The sequence below is a fragment of the Bos mutus genome, chromosome 15, assembly GCF_027580195.1.
Source record: "Bos mutus isolate GX-2022 chromosome 15, NWIPB_WYAK_1.1, whole genome shotgun sequence".
Classification (NCBI taxonomy): domain Eukaryota; kingdom Metazoa; phylum Chordata; class Mammalia; order Artiodactyla; family Bovidae; genus Bos; species Bos mutus.
The window spans coordinates 45,749,695-45,772,747 of NC_091631.1; the positions used below are offsets into that span (position 1 = coordinate 45,749,695).

At 44.4% G+C, this 23,053-nt stretch overlaps 1 protein-coding gene across 3 annotated transcripts in view; it reads right to left on the minus strand.

Moving 5' to 3' along the window:
- The window catches only part of GRAMD1B (GRAM domain containing 1B), a 188,308-nt gene that overhangs the window by 146,559 nt on the left and 18,696 nt on the right, over positions 1-23,053 (minus strand). The window contains exon 1 of one of the 3 annotated variants that reach the window (XM_070384054.1): positions 21,896-22,251. The exons of the other annotated variants lie outside the window; for them this stretch is intronic. Within the exon in view, the coding sequence (XP_070240155.1) occupies positions 21,896-21,972 (77 nt within the window). The 5' untranslated portion in view covers positions 21,973-22,251. Of the gene's footprint in view, positions 1-21,895; positions 22,252-23,053 lie in introns of those variants that run through there. 3 annotated transcript variants of the gene reach the window in all.

Below are 23,053 nucleotides of genomic sequence, written 5' to 3' on the forward strand. Positions count from 1 at the left end.
CCTGGTGGGCTGCAGTCCATGGGGTCGCTAAGAGTCGGACACGACTGAGCGACTTCATTTTCACTTTTCACTTTGATGCTCTGGAGAAGGAAATGGCAACCCACTCCAGTGTTCTTGCCTGGAGAATCCCAGGGATGGGGGAGCCTGGTGGGCTGCCATCCATGGGGTCACACAGAGTCGGAAACGACTGAAGCGACTTAGCAGCAGCAGCAGCAGCAGGCCCATGTTGGGCTTCTCAGGTGGCTCAGTGGTAAAGAAGTCCCCTGCCAATGCAGGAGACCCAAAAGACTCGGATTCGATGGCAAAGTGGGGAAGATCCCCTGGAGTAGGAAATGACAACTCATTCCAGTATTGTTGCCTGGAAAATTCCATAGCGAGGCCCCAGGCCACAGGGTTGCAATGAGTCAGACACAACTGAGCACACACAGGTCCATGTTGGGGCCTTGGTAGGTGCACCTGAGATGTTGGACACTCATTGGACTTAATATTCACAGTTACTTTGGCAGATAAATACTTTGAAACATCCAATATATGGAAGGGAAACAGCAGAAGAGACCTTTATGGTAAAAATGTTGAGAGCCACTGACTTGAAAAGTAGACTCACGCCATCACCGACAAAAGACTGAGTTTTCATGTTGGATTATATGCACCTGTGAAATGACTCTGGCACCTACCATTTTAGTTTAAGTAAGAAGCGTGTCTGGGGGGAGAAAATAAGTAGAGGATAGCAAATAAGCAATAAATAAATAAGGTAGCAAATAAGTAGAGGATAAAAGGGAACAGTTTCTGTTTGTCATCTGGCAAGCGGCTATAAGAAAGTCTAATAATAGAAAGTAAACAGATGTGATTTGAGACACTGCCAAGGACTGCCAGCTTTTTACACAACATACCTGAATATTCTCAACTACTACTTAGAAAATTACATGCTATGCATGAAAATTAATGATATGTCTGCAAAGATAGCAGGGACTGCTTCTGCTTAATGACTCCCCTGGGAACAAGTAACAGAGTGGGTAGCTGGTCAAAGATTCAGGGATTCAGAATCCAGCTAAATGTCTTTTAACTCACTATAACTCACTACACTCCTCTATTTAGGTTTTGCTGTTGCTTTTGGCTGTGCTGCCCTGATTATGAGATTTTTAATTCCCCAACCAGGGATCCAAGACTCTTGAGAGTCCCATGGACAGCAAGGAGGTCAAATCAGTCAATCTTAAAGGAAATCAACACTGAATACTCATTGGAAGGACGGATGCTAAAGTTGAAGCTCCAATACTTGGGCCACATGATGCGAACAGCTAACTTATTGGAAAAAGACCGAGGCTGAGAAAGATTGAAGGCAGAAGAAGAAGAGAGCTAAAAGGATGAGATGGTAGGATGGCATCACCGATGCAATGGACATGAACTTGAGCAAACTCGGATATGCAGAGGGACAGGGAACCATGGCAGGCTGCAGTGCATGGGGTCGCAAAGAGTTGGACACGACTGGGCAACTGAATAGCAACCAAACCAGGGATCAAACCCACGCCCTCGGCAGTCAAACCACAGTCTAACCCCTGGACAGCCAGGGAATTCCCAATACTTCTCTATTTAATAGCTTTTTTGCCTGTAAACATACCCATGTCTCTGACTTTAAAAAAAATCTCTCCCTATCTCCTTCATGATTCCTTCCTTTCCTTCAGGGCCATTATTTAATTGAACGAACAAATTATTTGGTGATTGCCAAACTTCATCACAACTGTATCACAGATTTACATCTAATGTGTTGTGATGATTAAGTAGTTATTAAAAATAAAGATACTTATCTCCCTATTTCAAGCATATCTCATTTATTCTGATTTTTCTAGGTAATTTAAAATTCTTCATCTTAAAACATTTAAAATATTATCACATCTAACGCTCCTTTGTGTGTGTGCCTGTGTGCTCAGTCGTGTGCGACTCTGTGTGACTCTATGGACTATAGCCGCCAGCTCTTCTGTCCATGGGATTTTCAGGCAAGAATACTGGAATGGGTTGTCATTTCTTCCTCCAGGGGATCTTCCCAATCCTGGGATCAAACCTGTGTCTCCTGCGTCGGTAGGTGGATTTTTTACCACTGAGCCATGTGGGAAGCTTCTATGGCCATCAGTAAACTTTAAATTACTTAAAAAAAAAAAAAAAAAACTATCAGGATTCTTTGGCCTCTTCCTCCAATTTATGAAGTCAGAGTCTGAGCCTGCTCAAGAATACATATTTTTAAAAAGTGTCCAGTGATTCTGGGGGGCAACCAAGATGGAGGCCTCTGCCTCTACTTCTTCACCACTGACTCGTGAATTAGTTGTTGCAACCTGGACCACACCCCTACCCTGCCTTGCCATCAACCAGGACCTCTGTTACTCCCAGCCAATGACAATAGTTATTTATCTATCCTAACCTCATTTGACCACCCAGGCAGTTCTGCCACTGATGATTATTCCCATTCTTTAAACTTCACTCTTCTTGCCTTCTATGACACAACCATCTGCTGGTTCTTGGATTTTATCCTGTTTATGGGTTTCTCTTCTTTTTTTAGCAAACTTTGTGGACTCTTCTGTTTGGTCCTAAAATGTTTCCGAGGACTCATTAAGCCACTCATTTAATAAATTATCTGATACCCATTATTATGAAAGAGTTAGTGGCTCAGTTGTGTCTGACTCTGTGCCAGGTTCCCCTGTCCATGGAATTCTCAGTACTGGAGTGGGTAGCCGTTCCCTTCTCCAGGGGATCTTCCTGACCCAGGGATCGAACCCGGGTCTCCTGCATTGCAGGTAGATTCTTTATTGTCTGAGCCACCAGAGAAGTCCACAGTACCAACTATAGACCAGGCATTGTTCTAGAATTTAGATACGAAATACAGAGTAGTAAACAAAACTGAAGAAACCTCTATGCCTCAGTTAAATTCAGTTCAGCCGCTCAGTTGTGTCTGACCCTGCAACCCCATGGACTGCAGCATGCCAGGCCTCCCTGTCCATCACCAACTCCCAGAGTTTACTCAAACTCATGTCCATTGAGTCGGTGATGCCATTCAACCATCTTATCCTCTGTTGTCCCCTTCTCCTCCTGCCTTCAATCTTTTCTAGCATCAGGGTCTTTTCCAATGAGTCAGTTCTTCACATCAGGCGGCCAAAGTACTGGAGTTTCAGCTTCAGCAGCTGATGCTGAAGCTGAAACTCTACACCTCAAGGAGTTCACATTTTATTGGGTATCTTGCTCTTCCAAGCTTTATACCCAGGGAGCCTAGGTTTTGTGGATCTATGAAATTGTTATATTACACATTCATGGGAGAGGATTTATAGCTCTCATCTGATTCTCAACTACAGAATGTAATCCACAGGAGATTAAAATCCACTGCAATATATCTCTGGGGGAATCATATCCACATGCAAAGCTTCAATCGTGATGGATACATTAATGACACCCAAAGATAGCAGAGAGCTGAGCAGTCACTAGTCACATGTGGTTACTTCAATTCAGTAAAAATTCAGTTCCTTGGGACTCCCCTGGTGGTTCAGTGGCTGGAAGTCCATGTTCCCAGTGCAGGAGGCCCAGGTTCAACTCCTCGTCAGGAAGCTAGATCCCATATGCTGCAACTAAAGACCCTGCATGCCACAACCAAGACCCAGTGCAGCCAAAGAAATAAATCAATAAATGAAATATATTTGTAAATTCAGCTCTTTAGTTGTACTAGTTACATTTCAAGAACTTGATAACTACATGTGGCTACTAGCTTCCATATTAGTACAACTAGAAAGCTTTATTACACAGCTTAGAGGTTTCCAGATCAAACCTAGGATTTGAGTTCCAGCTCTGCCTCTTGTAATCTGAGTAACTCAGAGCAGCTTGTTAACCTCTCTTTACATTCTTGCCCCCTTGTCTTTTAAAATGTAAGTCACTTCACAGACCTGTTTGGAGGACTATGCAAGTTAATGATATAAAGCACTTAATAGAAGTCTTGGCAAGTAATAAGTACCACAAAAATGTTAAAATGAAAAAATAAATGAAATGAAGTTGCTCAGTCATGTCCAACTCTTTGTGACCCCGTGGACTGTAGCCTACCAGGCTCCTCCGCCCATGGGATTCTCCAGGCAAGAATACTGGAGTGGGTTGCCATTTCCTCCTCCAGGGGATCTTCCCGATCCAGGGATCGAACCCTGGTCTCCTGCATTGCAGGCAGATGCTTTAACCTCTGAGCCACCAGGGAAGCAATAATAATTAAAAAAAAAAAATATATATATATATATATATATTTGTTTATGTATTTGGCCAGCACGTGGATCTCTGATCTTCGATGTAGCCCTATGGGATTTTTAGCTGTGGCATGTGGGATCTAGTTCTCTGATCAGGGATTGAACCCAGGCCCCTGCATTGGGAGGGTGGACTCTTGGCCACTGGACCACACGGGAAGTCCTCAGTAATACTTATTTTTATTATTATATATTTGCCATGGGGCATCCCTGGCAGCTCAGCTGGTCAAGAATCCACTGCATACAGGAGACCCCAGTTCTATTCTTGGGTGGGAAAGATCCCCTGGAAAAGGGATAGGCTACCCACTCCAGTTTTCTTGGGCTTCCCTGGTGGCTCAGACAGTAAAGAATCCACCTGCAATGTGGGAGACTTGGGTTCGATCCCTGTGTTGGGAAGATCCCCTAGAGCTGGGCATGGCAACCTACTCCAGTATTCTTGCCTGGAGAATCCCATGGTCAGAAGGGCCCAGCAGGCTGCAGTTCGTGGGGTGACCAAGAGTAGGACACAACTGAGCAACTAAGCACAGTGCAGCACATTTGCCGTGGTACTGGACTCTCTTGGGTGCAACAGGAATCTCAAACTGAGCATGGCCCAAAATGAATTCACCATCTTTCTGTCCTCTCCCTTTGACTCCACAACTAAGGGTGCAGTCAAATTAGAAATGCACGTCCTCATCAACTTCACACCAGGTCCTGCAGATGCTACCTTCAGTTCAGTTCAGTTCAGTTGCTCACTCGTGTCCGACTCTGTGACCCTATGAACTGCAGCATGCCAGGCGTCCCTGTCCATCACCAACTCCCGGAGTTCACCAAAACTCATGTCCATGGAGTCAGTGATGCCATCCAGCCATCTCATCCTCTGTCGTCCCCTTCTCCTCCTGCCCCCAATCCCTCCCAGCATCAGAGTCTTTTCCAATGAGTCAACTCTTCACATGAGGTGGCCAAAGTATTGGAGTTTCAGCTTCAGCATCAGTCCTTCCAAAGAACACCCAGGACTGATCTCCTTCAGAATGGACTGGTTGGATCTCCTTGCAGTCCAAGGGACTCTCAGGAGTCTTCTCCAACACAACAGTTAAAAAGCATCAATTCTTCGTCGCTCAGCTTTCTTCACAGTCCAACTCTCACATCCATACATGATCACAGGAAAAACCATAGCCTTGACTAGACAGGCCTTTGTTGGCAAAGTAATGTCTCTGCTTTTCAATATGCTATCTAGGTTGGTCATAACTTTTCTTTCAAGGAGTAAGCTTCTTTTAATTTCATGGCTGCAATCACCATCTGTGGTGAGTTTGGAGCCCCAAAAGATAAAGTCTGAGACTGTCTCCCCTGTTTCCCCATCTATTTCCCATGAAGTGATGGGACCAGATGCCATGATCTTAGTTTTCTGAATGTTGAGCTTTAAGCCAACTTTTTCACTCTCCTCTTTCACTTTCATCAAGATGCTACCTTACTATCGCTCAAAGGGGCTTCCCTCATAGCTCAGTTGGTAAAGAATCTGCCTGCAATGCAGAAGAACCCAGTTCAATTCCTGAGTCGGGAAGATCCCCTGGAGAAGGGATAGGCTACCCACTCCAGTATTCTTGGACTTTCCTTGTGGCTCAGCTGGTAAAGAATCAGCCTGCAATGCAGGAGACCTGAGTTCGATCCCTAGGTTGGGAAGATCCCCTGGAGAAGGGAAAGGCTACCCACTCTAGTATTCTGGCCTGGAGAATTCCATGGACTGTATAGTCCATGGGGTCGCAAAGAGTAGGACACAACAGAGCGACTTTCACTATCCCTCCAAGGCATCCCATCCTCCATTCATCACTCTGACTGCCATTGCCTGAGGTCAAGCTCTCATCACTCCTGGCGGGGATTACTTTAATCGGCTCCTAACTGCTTCGCCCATTGCCAACCCGGTCCTGCTCCAGTCTATCCTGACGCTGATACAACAGGGTTTTTCTTGAAATGCAGATTTGATCATGGCTCTTCTCAGCTTAAAATCCTTCAGGCATCCCCTAATTGCAGAACAAAGCTCAAACTCCTTACTTCAGACTTAAAACTAAGTTACAAAAGCCCCATAAGCTGAATGCCATCTACTTCCCAGTGCCCACATCTCCCGCACGCACTCCAGAATTTCACCTCCCACTCTGGTCCTTCCAGTTGTCTGGCTTTGCCTGTGCTAGTCCCCAGCCTAGTATCAATACATCCTTTCCTTCACTCCCCTCTTTGCTTCACTCATTCCTATCACTGAGGTAGGATCTTCAGGAATTAAGACTGAGGGCTCTAGTTTTAGACGGTCAATGTACGGATGTGAGAGTTGGTCCATAAAGGCTGAGCACCGAAGAATTAATGCTTTTGAATTGTGGTGCTGGAGAAGACTCAAGAGTCCTGTGGACTGCAAGGAGATCAAACCAGTCAATCCTAAAGGAAATCAATCCTGAATATTCATTGGAAGGACTGATGCTGAAGCTGAAGCTCCAATACTTAGGCCACCTGATGCAAAGAGCCGACTCATTGGAAAAGACTCTGAGGCTGGGAAAGATTGAAGGCCAAAGGAGAAGGGGGCAGTAGAGGATGAGATGTTTAGCTAGCATCACTGAGACTCAATGGACATGAATCTGAGCAGACTCTGGGAAATAGCGGAAAGAGGAGCCTGTTGTGCTGCAGTCCATGGGGTTGCAAAGAGTCGGACACGATTTAGCAACTGAACAACAACAACATCCAAATCTCAACTTTTCCACCTGCTCAATTTCACCCTCTATAAAATGGGGATGATACAGGCATCACATATTCTGTTCCTGAATTTTCCGTGTGGTTTGGGGTAGGTAATTTATATTCTCCATCTCTCCCATCACACTCACTCGTTTGTGAAGTACTTTGTACTCCTTAAATAAAAGATGTTATAAATTTTAAAAAATGGGATGATAAAAATATCTTTTTCAGCACAGTGTTGTAAAAAATTAAATAAATTAGTACCTACAAAATACTTAGGTATCTGGCATTGAGTCATACTCAACATTAAAGCTATTATCATCCTCCAAAAGTAGTACCTTCTCAGGGAAATCTTCCCTGATGGCCACCGCCCACACGGTGGTCCTGTATCACACTGTACTTCCCTTTATCACGACACTTCTCATCCTCCCTGGGATACAGGAATTACTGATTCTGTGCCCTATACCTTCCACCACACTGTTAGCTATTTGACAGCAAAGATCCTATTTCATGTGTCGTTTCTGTTCATCTCCAGGGCCTGGAACTGTGCTTAGCACATATTAGATGTACACTATGTGTCTGATAAATTAATTCCCTGGTGGTACAGTGGATAAGAATCCACTGGCCAATGCAGGAGACACAGATTTGAGCCCTGGTCCAGGAAGATCCCACATGCCTTGGAGCAACTAAGTCTGTGCGCCACAACTCCTGAAGCCCATTCGCCTATATAGCCTGTGCCCCGAATCAAGAGAAGCCACTGCAATGAGAAGCCCGTGAACCACAGCTAGAGAGTATCTCCCACATGACCGAACTAGAGAGAGCCCATGCACAGCAATGGAGACCCAGCACAGCCAAAAATAAACAACAACAAAAAATCAACACACAAATATCTAGGCTTGTCCTTCCTTTGACATGTCCACTTCTGATGAATACTCCCCAGCCAGTCCAGAAAACACTTTGCTGAGTACAGTATTACCCGCTTCCTCCAGATTACAATGTGCTTCCACATGTTCAGCAACCTTTCCTCAATACCTGTGTTCAAAGTATCCTGCTAGGCTTTACTGAATGTGTAAGGCCCGGCCTGAGACCTCCAGAAGCCCACCAGCCTATACAAATTCCTTATGGGTCACTCACTCATTCATGCTTGCAGCAGACCAAGCTTCAAGCTTTGGTGCCCTGGAGACACCAACTTGAATTAGATGCATTCGAACCTTCCACATAAAGCCACCCCTGTAAGAGAACCCACGGGGGCTGGCATGGGCCTCCTAACACCAGCCCCACCTCTGTGCCAAAGCTGCAACCCAGCTCTCAGATATGTGATGTGAAGAAGCCGTATCTCATGCTTGACAGAGCCTCCATCAAAAGGCAAACAGGAAAGAACGTGCCCCTCCAATTAGACATCACAGGTAAACATCAGTGTGGAAAGATTTTGCAGTCTAAGCCTCCAAATTTTTGTTTGTTTCTTTCTTTCTAAGATGCCATGAGCATTAAATTTTCTTTTTTTATTCAAAAATTTTAAAATTTTATATATTTTACTGAGGTGTAATTGACATAAATCATTACATTAATTTCAGGTATACAACATTCGGTTTTGTATGTATTGCAAAACAATCAACACAGTAAGTCTAATTAATATCCATCACCTACATAATTACAGTATTTTTCCTGTGATGAGAGCTGAACTTTTATGATTTATTCTCTCAGCACTTGCAAATACATAATATAATGTTGTTAACTACAGTCATCATGCTGTAAATTATATCCCTGTGACTTATTCATTTATAACTGAACATTAGTACCTTTTTGGGGGCTGACATTGGTATTCCTTTTTTTTCTTAATTGTTATTGAAGCATAGTTGATTTACAATGTTGTGTTAGTGTCTGGCATACAGCAAAGTAATTCAGTTACACATACGTATATAAATGTATTACATATATGTGTACACATGTGTATTCAGTTACATATATGTATACAAGTACATTGTTTTTTTTCAATTATGCACATATGTACAAAAGTGCATATTCTTTTCCATTATAGTTTATTACATGATATTGTATAAAATCCGTGTGCTATACAGTAGCACTGTGTTATTTACCTATTTCATATACAGTAGTTTGTACTTGCTAATCCCAAACAATGAGTTTTAAACTTTCATGCTCATCTCCAGCTCTCATGTATACAGAAAATCAAGCTTTGATTGAAAAAAAAAAAGTTTCTTCTCTTGAAAGCTTTGATTGGAAAAAAAAAAAATTTCTTCTCTTGAAAGCCGTGTTCTGAGATAGTTTTCACAAAGGGTAAAGAACCCCTCACCCATGACAGAATCCTGGGCCTCTGGTCTCACATAATGAAAAGAACTATACTCACCCATTACATCCCTCGGATGGGGCCTGAAGAGACGGGGCAAGGAGAACTTGGGTCAGCTTAAACTCTCTTCAGTTGCTCTCAGCTAAAGGAATATACTGCCTTTCCCCAGTTTCCCACATTCCAGTAGTATCTTTGACTTCAGTCACTACTTAGCTTCACAGTGAAATCTTAGGTCCTCTGAAGAGAGTAAATACAACTTCACCACATCTCCTATTGGTAAACTCAGGAGGTCACGGGCCGAACAGTTGTTTTCCAGGACTTGAAGTCTCTGAGAATTCACTAAGACCTTGGGCAGCACAGTCTCAAAGGCCAGCCAGCCCCCTGTGGCCCCTCCGCCTTTGGAAAATCCCCTCGTTCCCAATCCAGTTTCAGGAAGCTGCTGAGGGCTCTCAAACCCCAGGAGAGCCAGAAGCCATTTGGTCCACAGATAACCCCCAAATATGATCTTCAAAAAAAATTTTTTGCCACACTGCACAGCTTATGGGATCTTAGTTCCCCAACAAGGGATCAAATCCAGGCCCCTGACTGTGGAGTCCTAACCACTGGGCCACCAAGGAAGTCCCTTGGACAATCCTCTTGATCCTGGTCCTTTTAAAGTGCTCAAAATGAGAAGCTAAAGTTCCCTCTCTGATGTCAGAGGGGTAAGTCAGGAGATTTGTCCTGCAGATATCCCTACTTCCTCCTCACCAAGAACCCTTACCCACATTCTCAACTATCACATTTTGAAAGAGATAACTGATAAGAGACTATCTGTCTCCTGGCTAATTTGCATGTGTGTTTTTAGTGAAAGGCACTCAACTGTCATTCAGCTCAGCACCCAATAACACGCCTCAATACCCTGGGTTGATAGAATTTGAATCAGACAACGTGTGGTTTCTATTAAGCCTTTGGATATTTTGTAGATGGAATCCCACCCTCCAAGGAACCACTGACTTTGGTAATCAATATATAAACTGGGTTTGCTGGATCTCCTCTGGCTTCTCTTCTGTTGTTATTCAGTCACTCAGTTGTGTCCGACTCTTTGCGACCGCATGGACTGCAGCATGCCAGGCTTCCCCGTCCTTCTCTATCTCCCAGAGTTTGCTCAAATTCATGTCCATTAAGTTGATGATGCCATTCAACCATCTCATCCTCTGTCGCCTCCTTCTCCTCCTACTCTCAATTTTTCCCAGCATCAGGGTCTTTCCCAGTGAGTCAGCTCTTCACATCAGGTGGCCAAAGTACTGGAGCTTCAGCTTCAGCATCAGTCCTTTCAGTGAATATTCAGGGTTGATTTCCTTTAGGACTGACAGAGTTTTGTACAGTCCCCTTTTCATCTCTACAAATTCTCTCTCAATGATCTCATGCAAGTCCATGGCCTCAACAACCCACATGTTGACTCCCAAACCTGTACCACCAACTTGGATCATTCCACCAAGCATCAATTCCCTGGATCCAGCTCTTTACAGAACATGACCAAAACCCTGCCTCCATGGACTCCTCAAGCAGCATGTCTAAAACTACCCTCTCCTTTCCTCACTCTCACCTGTACTACCAAATAACTCACATCTGCCTTCCTTCACTCAGCTACCTGTACCACGATCCATCCACTTAGTTGTACAAAGAAGAAACTCAGAAATAGTTCTGGCAATTCCCTCTCCTCCACTCCCCACCTCCAAGCTGTCACTGAGTTCTGCTGCTCCTACCTTTGAAACACCTACTATATCCATCCCCTTCTCCCTCCCTGTCCTGTCCTTGCCCTGGTCATACCAGACTGGTTGCATAAGAACTGACTGAAAACATTTTAAAAAATAGGTTCCTACTGCCTGCCTCACTTGCCAGATTCTGATGCTGGGGGTCTGGGTGGAGCTTGAAGGATTTTTAAGGCACATCTTAAGTCTGCAAACCACTTAAGTCCTACCCTACTGAAATGGTCTCTTAACTGTGCTGAAAAAAAATTTTTTTAACAACCAATCGGAAAAGAGACTGATTTGTATCATCTGCTGAGTTTTGTGCTGTAAATACTCCCACAGCGGTTGATTTCAAGCACCAACGTGATGCCACTAAAAAAAAAATCACAATGGGGAAGCTAAGTGCACAGCTGGTAGAGGCAAGGTCATCCCGCAAAGAATGCACCTAGAGCATCACCTTTATCTTCTAAAACAACCTCTTCCCAGGTTAAAGTCTTTTAAAGGTTTCCGCTTATGTCACAGATGACAGTCCAAAGGTCTTACAAGACGAAACCAACTTCTTCTCAACTTACCCGACAGGAAGTTCTGCCTAAGCCCCAAAGTTCTGTTGACACTGAGTCAGTTGTGCCCCCCAAATACACTACGTCCACTCACTCCTCCAAGCTTTGTCCATATTGTCCTCTAAATGTCTATTCTACATGGACCCACAGTGTGTGAGTCACTCAGTCATGTCCAACTTTGTGATCCCATGGACCACAGCACACCAGGCTCCTCTGTCCATGGAATTCTCCAGGCAAGGATACTGGAGTGGGTTGCCATTTCCTTCTCCACATGAACCCACAGACTCCACCTCAAAACCTGTATTTCCCAATACTCCCCTGGTGGTCCGGTGGTTAGGACTCTGCGCTTGCAATGCAAGGGGAGTAGCTTCAATCCCCAGCTGGGTAACTATGACCCCACATGCCTCGAGACATGGCCAAAAAATAACAACAAATAAAAAATCACAATAATATTGTTGTCTCTCCAGGGTCTAGCTTGTTGGTTTTCTCTTCTTACCTGACCCAAAGCTCTGTTCCCTTTGAGCCACGGAGCTAGGACAAGTCCAAACCTTAGCAGTTATCGCCAGTGATAATAGTGGCCCTGCCCTAGCCTTGGAGATAATCCTTCGGCTGCATCAGAGAAACCCTTCTTTAGCACAGACACTGAGTGTTATTTCCAGTGTATTCAAGCTATTGCACACTAACATGTTGTGTTTAATACTAATGGCAATCCGTAACATTTAAACAGTGCTTTCCAGTCTACAAAGTGCTTTCTTGTACATTTTTCCATCTGACCTTTCCAACCTTATAAAGTAGATAAAAATATATATATACTTTATCTACTTTATAAGTATATATACTCTATATATATACTTTATCTACTTTATATATATCTACTATACACACACACACACACACACACACACACACACACACACTCCAATCCTCATTTTAAAGATGAAGGGGACTTCCCTGGTGGTCCAGTGGCCAAGACTCCACACTCCCAGTGTAAGGAGCCTGGTTTGATCCCTGGTCAGGGAGCTAGATCCCACATGCTGCAACTAAGAGTTGGCATGTCGCAACTAAGACAAATAAATAGTTAGAAAATGCAGCCAAATAAATAAAGAATAAGTATTTTTAAAATAAATAAAGATGATGAAAACAAGGACTCAAGGGAATATATGACATGTCTAAGTGTAAACAATTGCTAAGTCAAGCAGTGAGGATTTCAATCCGGTTCTCTAACCCTGAACTCTTTATTATTTCACCTTGAGTTGGGCCATAGCTTTCACTTAAAACTGGGAAGGGGTGGGTGGCAGGAATGACTTCAGTGATGAGACTGGGGAAGATATGAACTCGGGGGTGGGTTTGCTGGGAAGGGCCTGAATGTTCATTCTGTTGAAATTGTCCATTGTTTTTCTTCTGCAGGAGGCAGCCCTCAGCCAGAAAGCAAGGCCATCTGGGAAGTCCAAAGCCGCAAAATCCTTGAAATGAGAAGTGATAAGAGTTAGCCCTAACCAGTCAATGGGCACTGACGTGAGATGGGACAGATAATGCAACTTGCCACAACGTCTCAAGGCCACAAGTGAAATCAGAGAAATAAACAAGTGTTTGATGATACCTGAAAAATACAACTTATGCTTCAGAGTCGAGCTGTTTCATCAACCAGCTGGTGAAAAAGTCACAGGCACACCAAATAAGCCAGAGCAACATGCCTGGAAAGACAGTAGAACTTCCGAGAGCCAGAGCCTGGCTCAAAGACACTTTTAGGAAGCCAGTGGAAGGTTGGCCTGAGCCCAACGGGGAGGCCTGTAAGACCAGAAAGGCCAAGACCATCCCATTTAGGTCTGAGAGCAGGACTCAGGAGGGGCAGGCCAGCCACAGACCAGAAATTCAGGTGCCCTGAGGGCCTCTGCACAGAAATAAGCACAGGAAACACTTGTCAGTGCCACCTTGACTCTACTGCCAGCCAAGGTAAAAGAAGCTTGATTTAGGAGCCAATGTGGAGTAGACTGGGCAGCTGATGTTCCAGAAACAACTGGTGAATTCCTACAGGAATGTTTCAGATTCTCCCCCCTCCCCAAAATGAAAAAGGTGGCCAGGGTTTACTTTACAGCTGATTAAAGATCCAACTGAATTAAAAATAAATATGTTTTCAAGACATTTGATTACTGTGGCTTCCCAACTGGCAGTTAATTTTGTCACCACCTGTTTCCCTCTAGTTAATAGAATTCAAACCCCCGAAGCTGAAAGTGTTTGAGTCCTAAAGGTTACAGTAGGCAAGATACAGAAGCCTTGGGTTCTGCCCCAGGGATTGAGGACAGAGGCACCCAAGGGAAGAAAGGACAAGGCATCTGGAAAGAAGGTCAAACTCTTTTGAGTCCTACAGGACAAAGGACACACGGGGGAGGAGGGGTGTTTATGCAGAAACCCTATTGCAAATAAACGGTCAGATGCCACGTAGGGACCATGGCCTTTAAGGACAGACTGAGGGTGTGCTCTATTCCAGAATCAGTCTTTCCAGTCTCCTTGTCTCCCCTTTCCCTGACCCACCTCCACTCCCATCCCCAAATTCATTTGTCCTTAGCCCCAGGAAAAACTGGTTTAAGGTATAACTGTTATCGTGGTTTTTTATATTTTTTCCAATTAAAAGAAATAAAAACAGTCCTGTTTTTATTTCAGTTGCTCAGTCATGTCCAACTCTTTGCTACCTAAGAACTGAGCCTGCCAGGCTCCTCTGTCCATGGAATTCTCCAGGCAAGACTACCACCTGATGCAAAGAGCCAACTCATTGGAAAAGACCCTGAGGCTGGGAAAGATTGAGGGCAAAGGAGAAGGGGGTGACAGAGGATGAGATGGCTGGATGGCATCACCGACTCAATGAACATGAGTCCAGGAGATGGTAGAGAAGGACAGGGAAGCCTGGTGTGCTGCAGTTCACAGAGTCGCAAAGAGTCGGGACACAAATTAGCAAATGAACAACAACAACAAAAGCAGTCCTAACCAAGAACTCTGGTCATTTACCAACTCAGACAGCCCCTCAGGGGCCTGGGAAGAAACAGCATTGACTGGACCTGGACTGGGGACATCTGGGTGGACTGGGGACACCTGATCTGTTTGCACAAAGGATTTTCCACCCAGGAGGTAACGCCTATCTTTTCAGCTAAGCACTCTTGACAACTTTCTGATAAGGTATACGCCACTCATTGCTCACTTTTTACTAGCAAGAAGGCAACAGGTACTGGAACACCTTGAGAATATGAGAATTATGAACAAAAGTATATGAGAATATAATTATGAGAATTACATAGTTATGAGAATAGTGAACAAAAAATAACAGAAGGTGAATAAATCATAAATCATTAAGTTTTCATATAAGGATGTTAATGAAACAACCTCCCACCCGCCCATCACATCTCCTCTTTATTTCTGCTCTAGGAGTCACATATATAGACAAAGGCATAAAATAGATTTTGATGATCTACAAAGTGGATAATTCATTCACTCAAAATTTATTTAAAGAACTCTTTAAATGGCAGCGTGTAAACAGGGAAAAGATGAGAAAGCAGACTTTAGATGGACCAGGTACCGTGCTGAAAAGTATGGACACAAAGTACCCTAAGATCTTAATGTGTGCTGAGAAATGCAGCAGAAAAGTTAATGGTAACTATTTATGAGACCAAGTTTGTTTCATAGAGGAAGGGGAAACTAACATGTACTGAGTGTCCACTATGTGCATTTTTCACATGATCTCACTTTAAAAAGATAGTATTCGAAGAAAATGTATTTTAATTCAAATTCTAATCTATTCATCTTATTTATTGCAAGAATACAAGTGTACCATTTTATGTTACCAAGTATCCCCATCTGTCCTAATTCCGTTGTAAATATAACCCACCTATGACTTTATTATCCAGATTCTATTTGTATTTCCTGGGAATTTTCGGTTTTAACTTTTTATGTACTGGAGTGCAGCCAATTAACAATGTTGTAATAGTTTCAGGTGGACAGCAAGGGACTCAGCCACACATATACACGTATACATTCTCCCCAAACTCCCCTCCCATCTAGGCTGCCACATATTGAACACAGCTCCATGTGCTATACTGTAGGTCCTGGTTGGTTATCTATTTTAAATATAGCAGAGGCGGAGCAATGGTAAAGAATCTACCTACCAATGGAGAAGCTAAGGCTTCAATCCCTGGGTTGGGAGGATCCCTTGGAGAAGCAAATGGCAACCCACTCCAGCATTCTTGCCTGGAGAACTGAATGGACCGAGGAGCCCAGCGGGCTACAATCCATGCGGCTGCCAAGAGTCAGACACGACTTAGTAACTAAACAACAACATGTTTGATCTCAAACTCCCTCACTATCTGTTCCCCCCATTCTTCTTCCTGGAAACCATAAGTCACAATGACATTCTTTCTGACCAACACAGCACACCCGAACAAACTTCTTTAAATGCTTTTCCAAGCTCAGGGCTAGGCAGGCAATTGCATTGACGATGCCAGAAGCTCACAAGACTGCTGAGTCCTCTATGTAACTCTGCTGGGCTAAAAGCATTAAGATGCTTATACACTGTATGGGAGCAGAAATCAGCATCCTAAAATACATCTCTTTTAAGGGTGATTCCCCGGTAGCTCAACAGTAAAGAATCCACTTGTAGTGCAGGAGCCGCAGGAGACATGGGTTCAATCCCTGGGTTGGGAAGACCCCCTGGAGGAGGAAACGGCAACCCACTCCAGTATTCTTGGCTGGAGAATCCCATGGACAGAGGAGCCTGGTGGGCTACAGTCCTCGGGGTCACAAAGAGTTGGACACGACTGAAGCAACTTAGCACGCAGGCATGCACACTGTCACATAAATATTTTAAGCTGGTTCTTTTCTGAGAAACAGCAGACCTGGGAAGGACTCTAAAAACCAACTAGAAGTTGCCCTTTTGAAAGAGACACTGACATCTGTAAGAGAATTCTCCATCTACAAAGCTGTCTTTGTCATCACCTGGAAGAGGAGGAGAACAAATCTCTAGAAACTCTTACTAGTGGCGAAGATAGCAACGTAAATCTACACCACCATCGCCCTTGTTCACCGTGCCTTTCCTGTGACTCTCCCACCCTCAGCATCCTCTTCTGTCTTTAGATGAGGATGGTGTTTATGGAGAGGCCTTGGGGCCGCTGTGGCAAATTACTGTCTTCCTGAATCTCTCCCATGTGTACATGCTATTAAACTTCTGTTTGATTTTTCTCCCAGTTTAGCCTTTTCTTTTGGCTGTGCCACACAGCTTGTGGGATCTTAATTCCCCGACCAGAGATCAAACCTGGGCCATGACAGTGAAAGCACTAAGCCTTAACCAGTGGACCACCAAGGAAGTCCCTAATTTTCTCCTATTATTCTGTCTCATGTCAGTTTCATTCTTAGGCCAGTCAGAAGAACCTAGAAGGATATAGGAAATTTTTCTTCCTTCCCCAACAATGCACATCACTAGTTAAGGAGATCTGACTCAGAGATGGGAAGAAGTTCCAGAAGCCCAGAGGGCTAGTCCAGAAGCTCCGCTTTCATTCTGTAATCACCCATCTGCAGAGCTGACACCTTAAAGTATCACACCTGTACATACACACCCTATACACTTTATCACTCAAAATGCTCGTATTCATTTCTGTCTTTTCTGCTCATCACCCACATTTCAGCAATAAATAGTGTGTGTCGGAGGTCGGGGGGGCTTTCCTTATTTCATTAGCTAGGCTCCTTTAAAGCAAAAAAGCCACCTAGGGACTTCTGTGGTGGTTCAGTGGTTAAGAATCCACCTGACAATGGAAGGGACACAAGTTTGATCCCTGGTCCAGGAAGATCCCACATGCCACAGAATAACTAAGCCCCTGCACCACAACCGCTGAACTAGCACGCCACAAGTACTTAAGCCCGAATGCCTAGAGCCTGAGCTCTGCAACAAGAGAAGCAACCACAGTGAGAAGCCCACGCACAGCAACTAGAGAGGAGTCACAACTAGAGAAAGCCCGAGCACAGCAATGAAGACCCAGCACAGCTATCAATCAATCAATCAATTAATTAAAAGGCCATCTGCTCCAGACTCTGTTTTACATCCAGTTTCTTCTCCAGGCAATTTTAGTAAGAAGGTAATGAGTGATACTGCATGGGCAGGCTCCATTCCTGACTCAGCTGGGAGAGTCTCATTTGCATCAGATAAGTTGGTAACCAGTTGCCCCCAAGAGGGCCAATATTCACCCCAAATGGGTCAGACCATTGTGGTTTCATCATACTTCTTGAAGTTACCACATTTTCCCTTTGATTATCCCCCTCTCCTAACTGGTGGTCTCCACCAGTTGTATTCACTTCCTCTCTCTTCACTTCACCCCACAATCAAGCTTCCAATTCTACCCCTTGATACAAACTGTTCTCTTATCAAAGGTCACCAATGACTGCCTCGTGGCCTTTTTTCCTATCTCAATTCTTCCTGACATTTCTACAACATCTGGAATCACTATTCCTTCTTGGGGTAAAAAGTACCCTTGGCTTCATTTCAGTACTTAGTGAAATAACCTTGGGCGTTCAAAGTGGCATTTCCGGGGCACTTACTATATGCCAGGCTCCATTTGAGGGAGAACACCAAAATTAAAAAGGAAAAAGATACCGTCCATCCTTAAGGAATTCACCACCTAACAGAGAAACAGACAGTCCATCAGATACTGAGATCACACACAATGAAATAACTGTTGCAAGCGGGCAGGGTGCAGGAAATGTGTGTTCAAAGTTCAGGACCCACAACCAGGCAAAGAACAGCTGGGTGGCATGGGAACACAAACAGCGCTTCCCAAAGAAGGAAGCATTTGTGCTGACATTTGAAAGTAAAATTTTACGAGCAGACTATATTCCAAATGGAGAGGTTGGCACAGGGCAAGAAACAGAGGCAAGCTCAGTCAAGGACCTTGACTTTATCATGAGCTCCATACTGCTGGAGATGGAGGAGGAGGTGGGAATGACCAGAGATGAACATGACCAAGTAAGCGGGGTCTGCATCATGAAGGGCCTTGTCTGTCCCAGAAACAGGATGAAATTTCATCTTGTAGGTCAGGAGTCCCCAACCTCCGGGATCTAATGCCTAAAGATATGCGGAAGAGCTGATGTAATAATCATAGAAATAACATGCATGATAAATGGAATGTGCTTGAATCATTCCAAAATCATCCTTCTCTAACCCCCACCTGTGGAAAAACTGTGTTCCACAAAACCAGTCCCTGGGTAGTGAAAGTGTTAGTCGCTCAGTCGTGTCCAACTCTTTGTGACCCCATGGACTGTAGCCGCCAAGCTCCTCAGTTCATGGGATTCTCCAGGCAAGAATACTAGAGTGGATTGCCATTTCCTTCTCCAGGAGATCTTCCTGACTCAGGGATCAAACCTGGGTCTCCTGAATTGCAGGTGGATTCTTTACCGTTTGAGCTACATGGGAAGCCCCCATGGGTCCCTGGTGCCTAAAATGTTGGGAACCGTTGCTGTAGGTGACAAAGAGGCACTGAAGAAATCTGAAGAGGGCAGTGATTTGTTTATTAGAAGAAAAGTAGAGGGTTACATGGGAGACCTATAAAGAAGCCGTCTTGGAGGGACAGCAGTTAAGACTCCATGCTTCCGATGCAAGGAGTGTGGGTTCAATCCCTGGTTGGGGAAGTAAGATCCCACATGCTGCATAGCTCAGCAAAAGAAAAAGAAAAAAATAAAAATAAAAAAGGAAGCCCCCTCAAAAAAGCAGAGGGGATGAAGGCTCAAGCTAAAGAGATGATGGAAAGAATCGATGAGCAGGGAGAGGTGCAGGAGGTGCCTGACTGCAGGTGATGGGAACTGGCGTGGGAAAAATCTAGGAGGCCTTGCTTCCTCTGCTTGCCAGACCTTGGGGGCACTTCCAGCTTCGTCTTGGGCATTCCCACCACTTTAGCACAGGGCAAAACAAATGTGAGGCAAGCAATGAATACCTGCTGACTAGTTCACATCTACCACCTTCATCAACTAAAGGTAAGGTAAAGTGAAAAAGTCAAAGTGCAAGTTGCTCAGTCATGTCCAACTCTTTGCAATCCCATGGACTATACAGTCCATGGAATTCTCCAGGCCAGAATACTAGAATGGGTAGCCTTTCCCTTCTCCAGGGGAATCATCCCAACCGAGGGATCAAATCCAGGTCTCCCGCATTGCAGGCAGATTCTTTACCAGCTGAGCCACCAGGGAAGCCCAAAGGTAAGGTAGAGTGAAATGAGAGTGAAGTCTCCCAGTCAGTTCGTAGCGACCCCATGGACTGCAGCCTACCAGGCTCCTCCGTCCATGAGATTTTCCAGGCAAGAGTACTGTAGTGGGTTGCCATTTCTTTCTCCAGGGGATCTTCCCGACCCAGGGATCGAACCCAGGTCTCCTGCATTGTAGATAGACACTTTACTGCCTGAGCCACCAGGGAAGTCTGAAGGTAAGGTAAGTCTGTAGCAAATCTTCGGTGATCCTTGTAGCAAGGATGAGAGCAGGATGACTGCTAAAGTGGATTATAAAAAGACTTCAGAGCACCCGACTGGGTTCTCTAGAGCATCCACATACACTCATCTTGGAGTCGTGTGTAAAGAAACACTCACCTGTCAAAAATAAAAACATATGGAAGACACTGCAAACAGAGTGGAGCAATAGCTCCGGAGCTGGTCTCAGAAGTCTGGGTCCAGCTCTGGCTCCCTGAGTCGGCAGCACACACAGCAAGGAGCATCACCGTTCTGAACCTCGGTTTGCTGTCTATGTTGGACGACCACCTTCTGGCCTTAAACGTGCAATGAAGCTAAGGTTGGGCTTCCCTAGTAGCTCAGCCGGCGAAGAATCTGCCTGCAATGCAGGAGACCCCGGTTCAGTTCTTGGGTAGGGAAGATCCCCTGGAGAAGGGATAGGCTACCCACTCCAATATTCTTGGGCTTCCCTGGTGGTTCAGACAGTGAAGAATCCGCCTGCAATGTGGGAGACGTGGGTTCAATCTCTGGGTTGGGAAGATCCCCTAGAGGAGGCTAAGGTTTAAGTACAGAAGGAAATCTGCAGGGAAAATCAACTTGAAAGCTCAGTGAGTGGCAGAGAAGGGTGCTGCATAAACTGAACCAGGAGGGCAAGGCGGCCTGGGCTGTACAGCAGGGAGCCGAGGACCAGAGTCACTCAGACACCTGGAGTGGCAATTCACCGGCAGAGAGAGAAACCTGTCATCCTGACTCACTTCTGCGGACTTCCATTAAGCCCTGCTTCTTTTCACTGTCACTCTGTCTCCAGCTTATCATTTTATCATCGTCTATAACTTTACTAATAAAACTATGGACCAATCCTTACAGCAAGAAGAGGCCAAAAAGATGATCTTCCCACCTCCTTTCCCCTTCAGAACAGGAAACCAAAGGCCAAAGAAGTTAAGAGATGTGTATAAAGCCACAGAGCTATTTAATAGCATTGCAAAAAATAACACTCCAGTTGGCCTAAGAGCAGAGTTCTGCCCACAGCTGCCCTTCAAGTCTGAGAATATAAACTCCTGGGGTGAAGAGGAGGTATTTTACTTTTTTTCTTCACCCTTCGGTGTTCTCACTCATAATGAGGACTAACTTACTAACTGCTGTTTGTTCCATAAAACGTGGGCTCTGTGTGCCCTTGTTGAGTGTTTTCTTAGGACCAGTTCAGTCCTAACCAGAGACATAACCCTGCTCCTAAACACCTTAGATTCTAATGGTTCAGCAGCAGGGATGCTGAGATGGGATACAGATCATCAAGAAAGAGACAAATTTTTAAAAATGAGACAATTTAAAAAGTGAAAATATTATGAAGATAATAAAGCTGAGTAGTGCGAAGCCTCAAAAAAGAAAAAAATACGTCCAGGTCACATCACTATTAAGTGACAAAATTTACCAGATCAGACTTAAACGTTTGCTTTCCTACTTTCCTAAATATTAAACAGCTCTCTTACACGGTACATAGTCAAACAATATTTACCATTGTTGCTGATGAGGACAAAACAGATGTCAATATTCCTACTAATATAAGATTAAGTGCTCATAAAACATTCAGATATAACAAGTGTTTCTCAAAATACAAGTTCCATAAACAAGTCTCATGAAAGACGGCACAAGCACCACAGGGTACACACAAAACCAATTCTAATCTCACAAACGCCTCATATCTTTTTTAATTTAATTTTTTTACTTTTTATATAATTTTTAAAGGTTACCTTCCATTTACAATTATTACAAAATACTGGCTGCATTCCCCATGTTGTACAATCCATCCTTGCGCCTATCTTATCCCATGTATACTGTACCTCCCACTCCCTCCAAATTTCTTTTAAAAACTGTCTTTAAATCTTACCTTGTCTCCTTCTTACAAGTTCTTCTCATTTTGCTAAGAGTTTTCTCTCTGCATCGTCTCCCTAGCACCAAAAGCATCTTCTCTCCTTATTATCCTTCATATCAAAGACTGTCACTCATCTCTAACTCAGAAGACAATCCTGCCCTCCATCATCTAGAGTCCTCCAGCCGAGCCTTATGGCAGCACTGATTAAGCTGAAATCATAGGTTCACGGAGCCACATCACAGGAAATTCAGTGCTGGGAAAAACACACACAACACCTTCGGGGCTGGCTCCTCGGTCCCCTCCCTCTCCTATGAGAAAGGGGATCGGGTTTCAGAAGTGTACTGGGAAGTACGGACACAGGACAGGCTGCCTGAACTGATCACACAACAGCCCTAATCACCTTCTGGACCACTCACTATTTTTTTTTCAGGTCCACCAACCCCAAGTGACTCAGCAAAGATGCCGCAATGACAAACAACCACAAGTCCCAGGGCCTGTCCTTCATATCAGATAAAGTTGGCCCCAAAGGACACCAATTGGAAAACACCTCTTTCCCTGGAAATGAAAGGGGAGGGAGATAAAGAGAAAATAATCAGAAAGTGACCATGCACTGTGCACAGAGAGATGCTTTTTACCTTTCCTAGTTCATCCTCAAACCAACCTACAAGGTGGGTATTACCAAGATCCTCTATTCATAGAGGAGGAAACTCATGACACAGAGCAATCTAAGGGAAGACAACTTGCTGTGGGCTGGAATTTTACCCCATGGAAGCAGGCTGCAAATTACTACTGGGATAAAAGTCAGAGGGGATCCATGGAAAGCCATTTGTGTAGACACTGAGAGGAACAGTGTAGGCCTGGGAAGTTAGCGACAGTGTTTTGCAAAGAAATGACACATGCTCTTCCTCAGCTGCCCCCATCACTCTCTAATTCACAATCAGTGGCCACCTGTGACTCCAGATGCGCCATCACTCAGCTGCAGGTGGGCTTACCTGCCCTCACTCAGAACAGGCCAGGCCAAGTCTCTAAGTCTCTCTGAGGTAGATGGAACTAACTTGAATGCTGACATCAAGGCAAAGATAGTATTCAATAGGCAAATTAAATTTTTTTTTGTTTTGCTGGTTAAAGCTGAGTCACCATCCCACAGCCAATGAGGACCTCACTTGTTCTAGG